The sequence below is a fragment of the Orcinus orca genome, chromosome 7, assembly GCF_937001465.1.
Source record: "Orcinus orca chromosome 7, mOrcOrc1.1, whole genome shotgun sequence".
In the NCBI taxonomy this organism is placed as follows: domain Eukaryota; kingdom Metazoa; phylum Chordata; class Mammalia; order Artiodactyla; family Delphinidae; genus Orcinus; species Orcinus orca.
Genome location: NC_064565.1, coordinates 57,339,256 through 57,352,661, shown reverse-complemented (window position 1 = coordinate 57,352,661; position 13,406 = coordinate 57,339,256). Strand labels below are relative to the sequence as shown.

General features: G+C 39.0%; 1 protein-coding gene across 3 annotated transcripts in view; it reads right to left on the bottom strand.

The window, feature by feature from the left end:
• Nucleotides 1-13,406, bottom strand: part of CERS6 (ceramide synthase 6) — a 324,132-nt gene that overhangs the window by 139,788 nt on the left and 170,938 nt on the right. For all 3 annotated transcript variants that reach the window (XM_033423492.2, XM_004267262.3, XM_004267263.3), the window contains exon 4: nucleotides 5,236-5,293. In XM_033423492.2, coding sequence (XP_033279383.1) covers nucleotides 5,236-5,293 — 58 coding nt within the window. The remainder of the gene's footprint in view (nucleotides 1-5,235; nucleotides 5,294-13,406) is intronic.

The window sequence follows — 13,406 nt, the reverse complement described above, 5'->3', positions numbered from 1 at the left end:
TCCAGCTCCACGGCTCCTCCTTGGAGCATCTAGGTTCCAATAGCTCCAGCCCCTTCCTATGAGCCCCCGTCCTCAGAGCCGTAGCCTCTTCCTGCCATTACCACGCCCATGATACCTCAGTGCAGCGCTGATCAAAATGCTGTGGGCAGATGAGCGCCAGTCCTTGAAGTGTTTGTTATTGTTTCATTAGAATGTCAATTAACTATATCGTGAAGAGCGCTGTTCATTTCAGCTGACTTTCCTTCAGAGGTAGACTCTCCAAAAAAGAAGCAGTGAGTTGATTTACATTCAAGTCAAGCTCCTTATCTCATGGCAGACAGGTAGCAAACAGCAGATCGACTGCTCTGAGTAACATGGTCTTGGTGGCTCCCTCTTGGTGAAAGATTCTTCACATTACAGTCACCCCAAGAATCACTCCTGTAGTTTCTGTCTCCTAACGTGGACCCCGACTGATACAGAGGTTAGGTATAGATATATTTTGAGTAACCTTTATTTTAATCATACACATGCATGTGTACAAAACTGTGATATAAAATGCACCATATGGTCAAAAAGTTGGAGATATATTAGCCTAACATGTAGATTACATGGAAAAAAATATTTACCTAAGTCCCAACTGCACATATATCTAATGACCTTCCTGTGACACTATAGTTTTAAAAAATAAGTAAAGAAACCCAAAGAAAAGTATTCAAAGAACTCCACTCAATATAAACTTCCATCACAAACGAGAAAAAAAGGTAACAGTAAATGAGAGATAACTTACTCTATTTTTAAAGGCTTGACATATGGTCCCTTTCAAGACCTAGAAAAATGTGTTACTCTGTATGAGTACCTTGTGCTCTGGGACTTCAGAGCACCTGAAGTAATTCTGGGTCTTCTTTCATGAAAGTACTTGTCTCTGTTAATCATATTCATGGGGCTAAGGGTCACTTGTGTCAGCAATTACAGGAGCAGACTATTGAGACAGACTTATGTCTTTCAACTATTTAAATATTTCCTACTAACCCAACAATGACTTTACTTAATAGTTCAATGACATGTCTGTAAGATCAATGCCTTCTAGGGTCTACTTCCATCATCAGAGTTAACTGCTATCTGTAAAGGGGGCTCGGAGCTGAGAAAGCAAAGACGACATATATGTACACCTGGTAGCCCCTCACCATAAATGAGGCTCATCCTCTTATCTGTCATCATGAAACTACAGAAAACATTTTGTTGATTTCATATACATGACACACAAACATGCTTTCTTTACAGGGTGTCTGAAAATATGGGGCCAATTATTTCATCCTTTATTACAGAACTATTCATAGGATGACCACATAACTTATCACCCAAACTGGATCAGTACAAGAGGGAGGTAAGTGCCCGGGACCCTGAGACAACTCATGTGTGAAGTCAGACTGTGTCTTGCTCCAAAGATATATTCACACATCAACTACAGGAATTATGACATAATGGAGGGGAAATCAACGCACAGTAAATAAAATGATAAAAAGGCAAGGCGGAAATAGAGACAAAGATGTAGAGAACAAATGTATGGACACCAAGCGGGGGAAAGCGGTGGTGGTGGTGGTGGTGGGATGAATTGGGAGATTGGGATTGACATGTATACACTAATATGTATAAAATAGACAACTAATAAGAACCTGCCGTATTAAAAAATACTAAAATAAAATTTAAAAAAAGGACAATAGATAAATATTTCTCTATGCTTCTAGATACCTTGCATATGAAAACCATTTCTATGTGGCATAAGGTCTTATTCCATGATGTACCCTTTCTGAAGAAAAGCTGGAATATTTTAAAAATTAAGCACGCATGGCAACCATGAGAATGCACCTGTTAGATCTTGTACTGGTGGGAGTGTGGCTGACTCAGGGCCCCGCTGCTGTGCAGTAAAATCCACAGCAGTATTTGCATGAAGGCCCTGCTGCCCGCAGGCTGCTGGCAGCCTATGACTGAGCACAACAGGAATACTACAGCAAGCCCATGGAGACACAGGTCTCCTTTGATGATCAACTGTGGCTCCAGGACTGCCCAGTGGCCTGACTGAATTTTTCTCAGAAAGGCACAGCAAGCCGTCTTAGAGGCTCACCCACACTTTCCTTCTTTCCCTCTCTCCCGCACACATAGTCAGACATACATTGTGGTCTGAAGGCTCTTCCAGCCTCCCGGCCAACTCCCTCCCCATTTTCTCTTATAGACACTTCCCCTAATCAATTTCTTACACATTTAATCTCTTCTTGGTGTCTGTTTCTCAGAGGGTTCAGACTAAGACAGCACAAGCGTGTACTGACATAAACCTAGTTTATATGTATTTAAAAACTCTCAACTGCCTTATTTCTCAATACAAAGAATATTTTTAAACTGAGGGCACTTAAATCGGTCATATATATACACTGAAAATCTACGATGACTTGGTAAACCCAGGAAAATATATGCGTTCTCCCCACAGGGTTAAGCCAATTCAAATTGGAAAGGTTAACAGCGTTTAATAAAATTTAAGTATTCAGGCTGAATGTATTTGAATATGGCAGAGAAAACTCAAGCTACTTTTATACTACAGATTGATACCTCATAGCCTCACCTATAAAATGAGGTATTTCGATGAGAGGCATGATAACTTTTCCATCTAAAATTCTATGGTTTTCAAAAATTTTTATTAATTGATTTGTTTTTTATTTTTTAAGATTCTCTATCATGGGTGAGTGGTACTTTGCATTTGGTAAATATCTCTTTAACGGGAGCACAGAATTTCAGGGTAGAAAGGGTACTTAAGGTTACTTAATACACCCTAGAAGATGAGACGCATCAGATTCATTTGACCTAAAAGCAGAAGAAAATTGGACAGTGCAAGTTGCCTAGGTATTTTTCTAACAGCACATGTAATGATCCACATTTTGGATGCTGGGAATAAGAAGCAGCTGTGGCCTTTGATATTTTAAAATTGGTCCACTACCCTGCTATTTTATTTTAAAACATTCAGGGTATTGTGAAAATTGGAATTACCTTGTTTTGACTATTTCTGGTGCTGCCTTCATAATAATTTCTTTTCCTTTTGGTTAGATGGGCAAATATATTGTCCATTCCAACAAGTTAACAGAAATATATTTTAAATATCCGTTAAGGTAAGTATTTAAAGTTCAAAACAGAAACAACGACTACATTAGGTTAAGTTTGCTAACTTAACTAAAGGAAGTCATGAGGTTAAGGTGGGCTGGGAAAGTGGGGGAAGTACTAGAATAAGAGATAGCAGTGTGCGTTTCACTTGAGATTCAGCCCTTTCATAAACTCGCTGTATGACCTGTGGAATGCCATCTACCCTCTCTGGACGTCTGCCTCCTCAGCTGTGAAATGAAAGAGCTGGACAAGATAGCTTATGAAGTCCTTCACAGTTAGCTCACATGGAGTCTATGCACACTTTTCTATCTCGCAGTATGACTAGACACTAAACCGTACAGCTCATCCAAAACGGAGTGCTTCTTAGAGAGTATCAAAGGAAGAAACCCCAAATACAAATTAATCCAACAAGAAGAACAACATCTATTTCTCCTTTCATTTTTAAGCATTTGTTATATCTAGAGGCAGCTGAAAGGAAACTGTTACAGTTTAAGGAACAACGATTTCCAGGCAAACATTCTATTGACAAGCCCTTTTACTGCCTTCTACAGAGCCACGGAGGACTAGGGGATGAAAACTACTCTCATTCCATTCAGTCTGTGTAGGGACGGAATGAAGCAGAGCTAAGTGTCAAAGCGTTTCCTGTTCTGATGACAGATGGCCAGGCTCGCTGAATGAAAGCTTTTAAAAGAGACCACATCCTGCAGATCTAGGCAAAAGGGCAAAGAAGTGCTCCTGGCTTTCACCATCTCTCCTTGCTCACCATCAAAGCCCTTCACCAACAGAACCCGACGTGAATTCCAAACCGTGACCTCAGTTAGCAACTCGACATTCCCATGAAGCCCAGCTCTCCCATGTCAGCTGAAATTCCATCCAAAGCTATTTCCTCTTCCAAGGTAGTCAAGTTGGAAGCATAAAAGCTCTACAGCCATTCTTTCTATTTTTTCCCCTAGATACATAAATCTGAAAACTAGAACAGTAGGGTTCCAAAATAAGCACTTTCCACCACATTTATTTACCCCAGTTGAAAATGTCTTCATACTTAGAAATCTTACAGAGTGAAGTTCATTCTTTTAAATCTATTCAAGTGACCTCTGGGCCATGTAGTCTAATTAAGTGAAAAATAACTGCAGTTACTAAAGGAAAAGACAACAAGTAAAAAGAATTATTTCCTCTAGGAAAATATGATATTGGGAAACAACTATTATTTATAATAGAATTTGCCACGGGCGGACAATATCTTACAACTCAGACTTGAAAAATGAAAACGTATTTGCAATTTTCATATCAACATTGACATGAGAATTTACTAGTAAGGCGTGCCACTTGGCCCAATGCCCCAGTTTGAAATTTTTTTGCTAAATAAAGATAACACTGATATCACTTTAAAGGGTAATACCGTAAAACATTTAAAAAAATAATTTCCCATTTTCTGCCAACTCACTATGGCATGACTGTGAGAACGTCTTCGTGAGACTTGAAGTTAAGCAGCCTAACTTGTTACTAGTGCCATTAAGCACTGAAATCAAGAAGAAAAAGACTATGACGCCCTCAAAGAATTGCTTTCATAGGTAAAGGTGCCTTTGTTCATGCAGAAGAGCAACACAGCAGCCAGGGAACACAGTCTATAAAAGGAATTGAATTTTCCACTGGCAGCTGGTGTTACCCTGTTGGTAGCTTTGCAAGACACTAAACTCTAATTTCTACTGATAAAGGCTACAGTGATAACACAAAATGCCAAAAGTGATTTTTTCAAGTTGTGTGATGTGTGATGTGGAAACTCGAAATTCTTTCCAAGCCTGAGATGGATTTTATAAGGTTCTAATGCCCATAGGTAGCAAATAACCAACTAGCGTGGTCAATACACTTAGTAACGTCTATCACTGGAAAAACAAATTATTTTCAAAAGTTATTTTCGGCAGATGCCTGAAAGTTGTTTACTACAAAGAATGAACGGCCAATATTTTTATAAATCAAAGAAAAATGTACAAATAATTCTTAGCAAGTGTGTTATGATTGTTTACAATTCTACTACTGCCACAACGTAAAAAATGAGATAGAGGCTTACAGTTACATAAGAATTACATAAAGTAACTTGACAGAGCCTACCTTTTTCAGGAACCGGACTCCATAGGTAAATACATAAAGGCCAAATGAAAATTTCCACCTGTGGAAAGTTTAAAAAAAATTCTATGATATTCAATTTAAATATTTCACAGCACATTTTGAAACACGTGAGTGAAAAAAGTCCGTTAAATGAACCCCCCCTACACACACCTCTGCCCCAACCAGGGATTAAACTTAATGAGCGATTTCAGTTCTGGCTAAACACATACACTTATGTGCATGGCATACTGCAAATATTTAAAATATTAATAATTATATTCATAAAAATTTTTCTTTCACTCAGTTATTGTATTTACCCATCTTCTCTTCTACCAACATATGAATTTCCTCTTGTTCATCGCTCATGAACGAACAGATTTTACAAACATGAAGGTATATAAGATAGCTTTGAATTCTTTGCCTATTTCAGATATTAAGTAAATGACTTAACTTCTGCTCATATTTGTTTTAAAAATAAAAGGTATAACATTTTTAAATCAGGTAACATATTTTTCCTTCATCTTTTAACTAATTTTTATTGGCATCTTTCTGGATATTGCTAAGGGAACCCATTTGGAATCCAAATCATTCATCTGATGTGCAACTGTTAACAACAACCTTATACCATCCCAAACTCTATGTCTACCTGTTAGACATTCACTTTTTTAATGAGGAAAAAATTTTAAGTTCCCTTTCAATGACAAATGAATTGAATGTTTAAATCTTTTAAAATACGAGACTTTGCAAACACAAAAAGCAATTTGCCTCCTGACAAATTAAAGTTGACTAGTCTCGTTCTCCTTTGTGTTCATTTACAACTTGTAACCCAAGGTACCATGAACAGCATGACCTCAGGAATGCTATTTAGTGAAATCAATCAGTTTTTAAAGGCATAGCTATTCACACTCAGAAAATATAAGAAGTAAAATCGGGAATTGAGTACCACGGTAAGAGTTTTTTTGTAGTAACCGTATATATACACACACTATGTATATAAGTTATATAAAGTCTCGTATTCAAACATGCTGGAATTCATGTCAGAACTAACACTGAGAGAAGAGCTTTGAACTGCAGGGTTGAAAATCATCAACTAATCATCCATAAAGCCTGAATTCAGGAAGGAACAAAAAGCAATGATTCTAAAACCTCTTACAAAAGCCCTCTTGTAAGGAAGGGCAGTTCATATACTGCAGTATCAAAGTCAAGGACTTAATTTTTTTTTTTTTTGGTATTATCCTTTTTTTTTATTATTGATATATATTTTTTTACATCTTTATTGGAGTATAATTGCTTTACAATGGTGTGTTAGTTTCTGCTTTACAACAAAATGAATCAGTTATACATATACATATGTTCCCATATCTCTTCCCTCTCGTGTCTCCCTCCCTCCCACCCTCCCCATCCCACCCCTCCAGGCGGTCACAAAGCACCGAGCTGATCTCCCTGTGCTATGCGGCTGCTTCCCACTAGCTAATCTACCTTACGTTTGGTAGTGTATATATGTCAAGGACTTAATTTTAACCCCATCTCCATTATCAATTTTTGGTGGTTATGGGTGAAAGTATCTGTGTGCTTCCTTCTGTTGGGATGTACAAATTCTAAATCAGAAGTTAAGACCAGGGATGGCTCCAAGGGTGTGTAACTAGTGCAGTTACACAGGGTCCCATGCTTGGTTTAATGTTTTGCTGTCACTATCTCGAAATTCTTAATAATTGTTGAACAAGGGGCCCCATATTTTATTTTGCATTGGGCCTTGTAAATTATATAACTGGTTCTGGTCGAGATACATAGATTCTCCTAACTTCGAGCAAATCACTAATATCCCTTGACCTCAGTTCCATCTCTATAATGGGAGAGTGGGTTTATATTATACTGGGGTTTTTTTGTTTTTTGGGGTTTTTTTTTTGCAGTACGTGGGCCTCTCACTGTTGTGGCCTCCCCTATTGCGGAGCACAGGCTCTGGACGCGCAGGCTCAGCGGCCATGGCGCACGGGCACAGCCGCTCCGTGGCATGTGGGATCTTCCCTGACCGGGGCACGAACCGGTGTCCCTGCATCGGCAGGCGGACTCCCAACCACTGTGCCACCAGGGAAGCCCTATTGTACTGTTTTTGATATTTACACTGTTTTGATATATTGATGGCCTAAGGATTTGGTGGAACAAGTAATCTCCACTTCTCTTGAGTCCCTCCCACTCCTGATGGTATTAAACCAACCAACTTCATGCATTTGCAAGTCATTTTTCTGGTCCCTGAAGACAAGCGAATTTGCAACTCCTAGATTAAATGATTTATAACAGCTGTTTCAGCTCTAAGACACTCAGATCAGGCAGTTTTTATGGATAACAAAAAACTTTATGGAAGTCACTGAAATCCCTACAATCACTCATGTAACTACATTTTCTTTCATAAAATAACCCTGCTTTCATAAGACATAGGTTGTATTACAGGAACATGAATGCCTCCATCATTTGAATAACAACCTGTGATGAATATCTATAAGGCAGACATTATTTCCACAAAATATCTACAGAAGCAAAATTTTCAAGCATTTTGCCACATTCGGAAAGTCCTTTTTTTATTTGTGTAGTTTCATGTAAGTTACAGTTTTAAATGGTGTCTAGCTACCAGCCCCTGATACAGCCTCTCTCAACTTCCCACTAAAATATCTATGAAAAGAAAGGTAAATAAAGGTGGATGCAACCACAAAAAAGGAAGAAATTACCTTCAGCCTACTGCAAGAATCAGAGAATTTTACAGCAGAAAAAAAGAATAAAATTAGATTTAAAAAATGTAATTAGAGGCAACAAGAAACAAGCTATGGGTGTTAAAAAAGGAAGTAGGAAAATCTTAGTATATCTTCCTGTCTCCACTTTCTGCCATTTGTACAGAAATGCAAAAATCTGCCAGTCAGAAACCTAGACAACTCTCTGTCATGAATGATACTTTTAGAGGCAGCCGGAGAATCCCTCCACCCCATCAATTAGTGACTGTTCAAAAGATGAGTGAGAGGGCTTCCCTGGCGGCGCAGTGGTTGAGAGTCCGCCTGCCGATGCAGGGGACATGGGTTCATGCCCCGGTCCGGGAAGATCCCACATGCCGCGGAGCGGCTGTGCCCGTGAGCCATGGCCGCTGAGCCTGCGCGTCCGGAGCCTGTGCTCCACAACGGGAGAGGCCACAACAGTGAGAGGCCCGCGTACCGCAAACAAACAAACAAACAAACAAACAAAAAGAAATAGAGACACAGATGTAGAGAACAAACGTATGGACACCAAGGGGGGAAAGCCTTGGGGGGGGTCAGGGGGGTGATGAATTGGGAGATTGGGATTGACATGTATACACTGATGTGTATAAAATCGATAACTAATAAGAACCTGCTGTATAAAAAAATAAAATTAAATTTAAAAAAGAAACCATTGTCATGCTAAGAGAAATATAGTTAAAGAATGTTTCTTTAAAAACTTAAAGATGATGCCTGGTTAAAGATGGCAATGTGAATGCCTGAATTTACCTGTGTGCCTTTATGAATGTAGCACTAAACAGGCAGAAGAGGAATTTTGTTAAGGAAAGCATAAACTCAAAAGTACTCAGAAAACAGGAGTGAGGACAGCCACCCCATTTTGGAGCCTGGTTGCAGAACCAGGAGCTGTGGGTCCCAAGCTGTGGGTGGAGAATACTCAGAATCACCAGAGAGTCCCAGAAAGCTTCCAGATGAGGAAGCAACTCTGCTAGGAACCTCTATTGGGAAGAGAGGCCTTAGGGATTAGCTTGCCCAAGTCCACACTGCTGCTAAGTGGCAAAACCAGGACACAAACCTAGTGCAGCACTGACTCGAAAGCCCCCTCTCAAATTCCACAGAATTCACGTGCATTTCTCTGCCTAGATGTGTCCCACTACATATATTTGGACATGGAAATCTCTTATATCCATCAGGCCTGAAAATTAGAATGGAAAGCTAGTCAAAACCACCACCCACTGAATCTGGTTTATTGTCCTTATACAACAAGGCTGAAAGGGCTCTTTGTGAAAATCAAGACTACTAAAATGTGCCATAAAAGCAGGGAATCAGAGCGTTGAGGTCTTGTGTCTTACTGTCAGGTGTCACCCACGTGGCAGGTCCTAATCTATAGAGAAGACGGAAGCAGAGAAAGACAGCCAGAGCAGCCCCCTGAGCTCAACTCAGCACACCATCCTAGAGAGAGGAAGGCAGCACATGGGCCATTTTCTTTACAACATTTCTGGAGTGCTTGCTCTGTGCTAGCAGCTGTTCTAAGCACTTTACAAGTAGAAAGTCATTTAGTGAAACTATTCCACACAACAAGGTAGGTCCTATTAACATCATCCCTAGTTTTTTTCAGACGAGGAAACAAGCACAGTGCGGTTTAATGACTTGCCCAAGGGTCACACAGCTAGAGAGGGAGAGCACGGGGACTACGAACCAGGCAGCATGGCTTCAACATCCCAGCTCTTAAGTATTAGGCTCTGCTGCCTCTTCCTGATTTTATACACCTGAAAACTGAAGACAGTGTATTCAGCTGAAATGGTGTTTCTGACCGAGGGGCCATTCGTGGACACCACGTGATGAGAACGCTCTCTGTCCTGATGAATAGAAACTGGCTGCTTGCAAAACTGGAAACAGGGAAGGACTGCATTGGGGATTCTTTTCAATACCAGGGCCCTTAAACAATACTGAGCTTGTCCACTAAAGTCACCAGTTATTATCCGGGCGCCCTTCTCCATCTTATCCACTCATCCTGTCCATGTACTGCAACACTATGCCTCCTTTGGGGTTTGTGTCAAATGCTAGTTACACCAAAAAGCCACCTTTTCTCAATGTTGCAACACTGAAAGTATTGTAATTCTCTGACGGTGTGTTTCTTACCTCCTTACCTCGTCTTTGATTACAGCCACAAACCTCTGACTTGCTTGTGAGTTCCAAGTGGGTGCGACTGAATCTTACTTATCTCTGTGTTTCTGACAGCAAACAGAGTGTCTGACGAGAAATAGCTCCTAAATTGACATCTGAATTTTTATTAACGGTATGAGTACTCCCCTTGACTTCTCTACTTTTAGCTTTATTTTAAGCAAAATTGTCCTTAATCAAATAGTTTTATCAACTATTTCCATAAACTGTGCAAAATATGTATAGGAAAGGGAAAAGACATGCCAAATGCTGCTAACAATTTTTTACATGACCCAAAACAGTAGGAATTTGGAATCAAAGAAAGTCAACTCTGGAATGGTCTAAATAATAAAAAAAAATACTGTATTAAGTGAAAAACTAAAATACCTTGTTAGGACACACAAAAAATAGCATATAGTTCCTTTGATTCTGATTGAATTTATTAATTTTGAGACATTTCCATTTTAGCTGTTCCATAATCTAAGGTAAGAAAAAAAAAATCATTGCTTATCAAATACATAAAGAAGAGTGAAGTAGGGCTTATATCTGTTTTTCATAAAATTTAATACTTAATATAAACATGCCACTATATCTTGCAAATTATTACAAACAAAGTGAAATTATGGAGTTTGATAAATGAGAATATATTTTGAAATAAATTAGTATAAACTTTGTATATTGATACAGTCGTCCCTCAGTATCCATGGGGCATTGATTCCAAATATCAATATCAAATAACAAAATCCAAGGATGTTAAAACCCCTTATATAAAATGGTGTAGTATTTGCATACAACCTATACACATTCTCCTGTATACTTTAAATCATTTCTAGAATACCTCATACAATGTAAATGCTATGTAAATAGTTGCTAGTACGTGGCAAATTCAAATTTTGCTTTTTGAAACTTTCTGGAGTTGTTTTCTAGTTTGTTTGTTTGTTTTTGCGGTATGTGGGCCTCTCACTGTTGTGGCCTCTCCCGTTGCAGAGCACAGGCTCTGGACGCGCAGGCTCAGCGGTCATGGCTCACTGGCCGATGCAGGGGACACGGGTTCGTGCCCCAGTCCAGGTGGATCCCACATGTCGCGGAGCGGCTGGGCTCGTGAGCCATGGCCGCTAAGCCTGTGCGTCCGGAACCTGTGCTCCGCAATGGGAGAGGCCACAACAGTGAGAGGCCCGCATACCGCAAAAAAAACAAAAAACAGCAAGTAATGAATTTGGGGATTCAAATCCAGGCAATCTGATTCCAGAGACCACATTCCTTTCTACTAAATATCGCCTCTTTATTTTAACACAAAAGTTAAAATAGAAGGTTCTTTTTCTTTTTTTTTGCCAAGAACATTACTCTATAGCTCTTACTCCTATCACATTAGGCAAAATCAGTGGAGTTACGCTGATAGCTGCAGCCTCTACTTTCAAGCTCCTTTTCGATACTAAAGCAGAAGGACAAGTAAGACTTTCTCTGTTGTCTTCTCTTCCTTTCTCCACAAATGCAAAGCACACACTCAAGGTGAAATGACTTGGCTACAGTCCTAGTTAGAGCTGGTGTCATGAGTGAATGCTGCATATCCTAGTAGGACAATAGCTCACCGAGGGCAAGGATTTGGTCTTATGGGTGTTTTATTGTAACATCAGTATATTTCTGTATATATAAATCAGAGTTATCCATCTCCCATTTTTTACGTGTTCAAACACAAATTTTTCTTAACAGTCTTGTTCTACCGAACAGCCTTGTTCTTCAGTGATCCCTGGGAGTCCATCCACACCCTTGTTCTACCGATGAAAACATCAGGTTCAAAGAAATCTGTAACTTCTCTACATTCCCAGGTAACTTGGTGAAAGAAAAGAGGTCTCCCCAGTTTTCACACCAGGTCTCCTTTGTTCACATCTTGTGTCCCTATGGCCTTGAAGTCAAGACTAGAAACAGACGACGACACAATAAGTTTCAGAAAATACTCAGCAGACACCTGATACACTGCCAGTTCTCTAAGGAGGTAGTGTGATGTCCATTAGTGCACAGACAACACATTTCACAAATTAAGCCAAAACCTAAATTTTTTTTTACAAAGCCACAGGTGTCAGACTTCTATTTGTTTGTTTGGATGGTTGGTGGGTTGGCTGGACTCTTGGTTTGTAGAACAAAATTAGGCCCCTCAATTATATTTTGCATTTAATAAGTCTAACAAAGCCATCGGGCATCATTGAATCATGTTTATGATGCAGACACATATTTCTTTCTTGTTCCACAGGCTTTTAGCCAAAATACCTCCCCCAAAAGATGAGTTTTCTTTACATTTAGAACACAGGATTTTGAAATTAAGATAGACCCAAAGTCTTAGTTAAATAACTGGTAGGTTTCAACTGAGAACATTTTTTTAAAGAGGTAATGATTTTTAAGTCAGTATTCTCCTTTTCAAGCTGTTACTGGGACACTAATTGTATTACTTGAGCACAATAGAGATGTTCATCAACTAGGGAGAAAGTAAATTGACTTTAGTTTGAAAAACATCCCATATAGCTTAAAGAATGAAACAAAGGTGAGATTAAAGATTCCTTTTTTGGAAACTCTGGTATACAATCTAATTTCCCAGAATAGCCTTCAAACTTTCATTAGTTTAGGAATCCAAAGAAAAACTCTAGCTAGGGGAAAAGATGTGACTCATCCCATGGACTGATTATGCAGACCTGAGTTTTTGCCATAAAGCAAACATTTCCTGAAATTATTTCTATCTCCATCAATAATTAACTCTGTGACTCCAAATAGTTTTCCTCATCTGCTCAGCTGTTTCTCTGTTTGACAAGCAACAGTCTTATCAATGCAATCACTGAGGTTGGAGGTAAGTCAAACCTATTCACTTCATTTCCAGGGCAAAGGTGAACTTAATTTGAGCAGAACTGTCTTCACTAAATCACTGATTCAAAGAACAGGTTAAGCACTTACGTAAGTTTGGTAATATGCAAAATAACGCTGTATCTTTCATGAATATATATACTTATATACACACACATATATATAGCATAAAAATAAAGAAGGAAATATAAACACCAAATTCAGGATAGAGATTGCCTCTGGAGGGTAGAGTAGACAGAGAAGGGGTATACAGGGAGCCTCAGCTGCTTCTGTAATATTTTAATCCTTTAAAACAGGATTGGATAGAGCTCCGAAGGTCTTTGTTATATCAGTCTCTGTATTTAAAAATACTTCATTATTAAAAAAAAGGTAACATGAATAAGAATTATGTTCAGTAAAAACATATAAAATGACTGTCTTTTT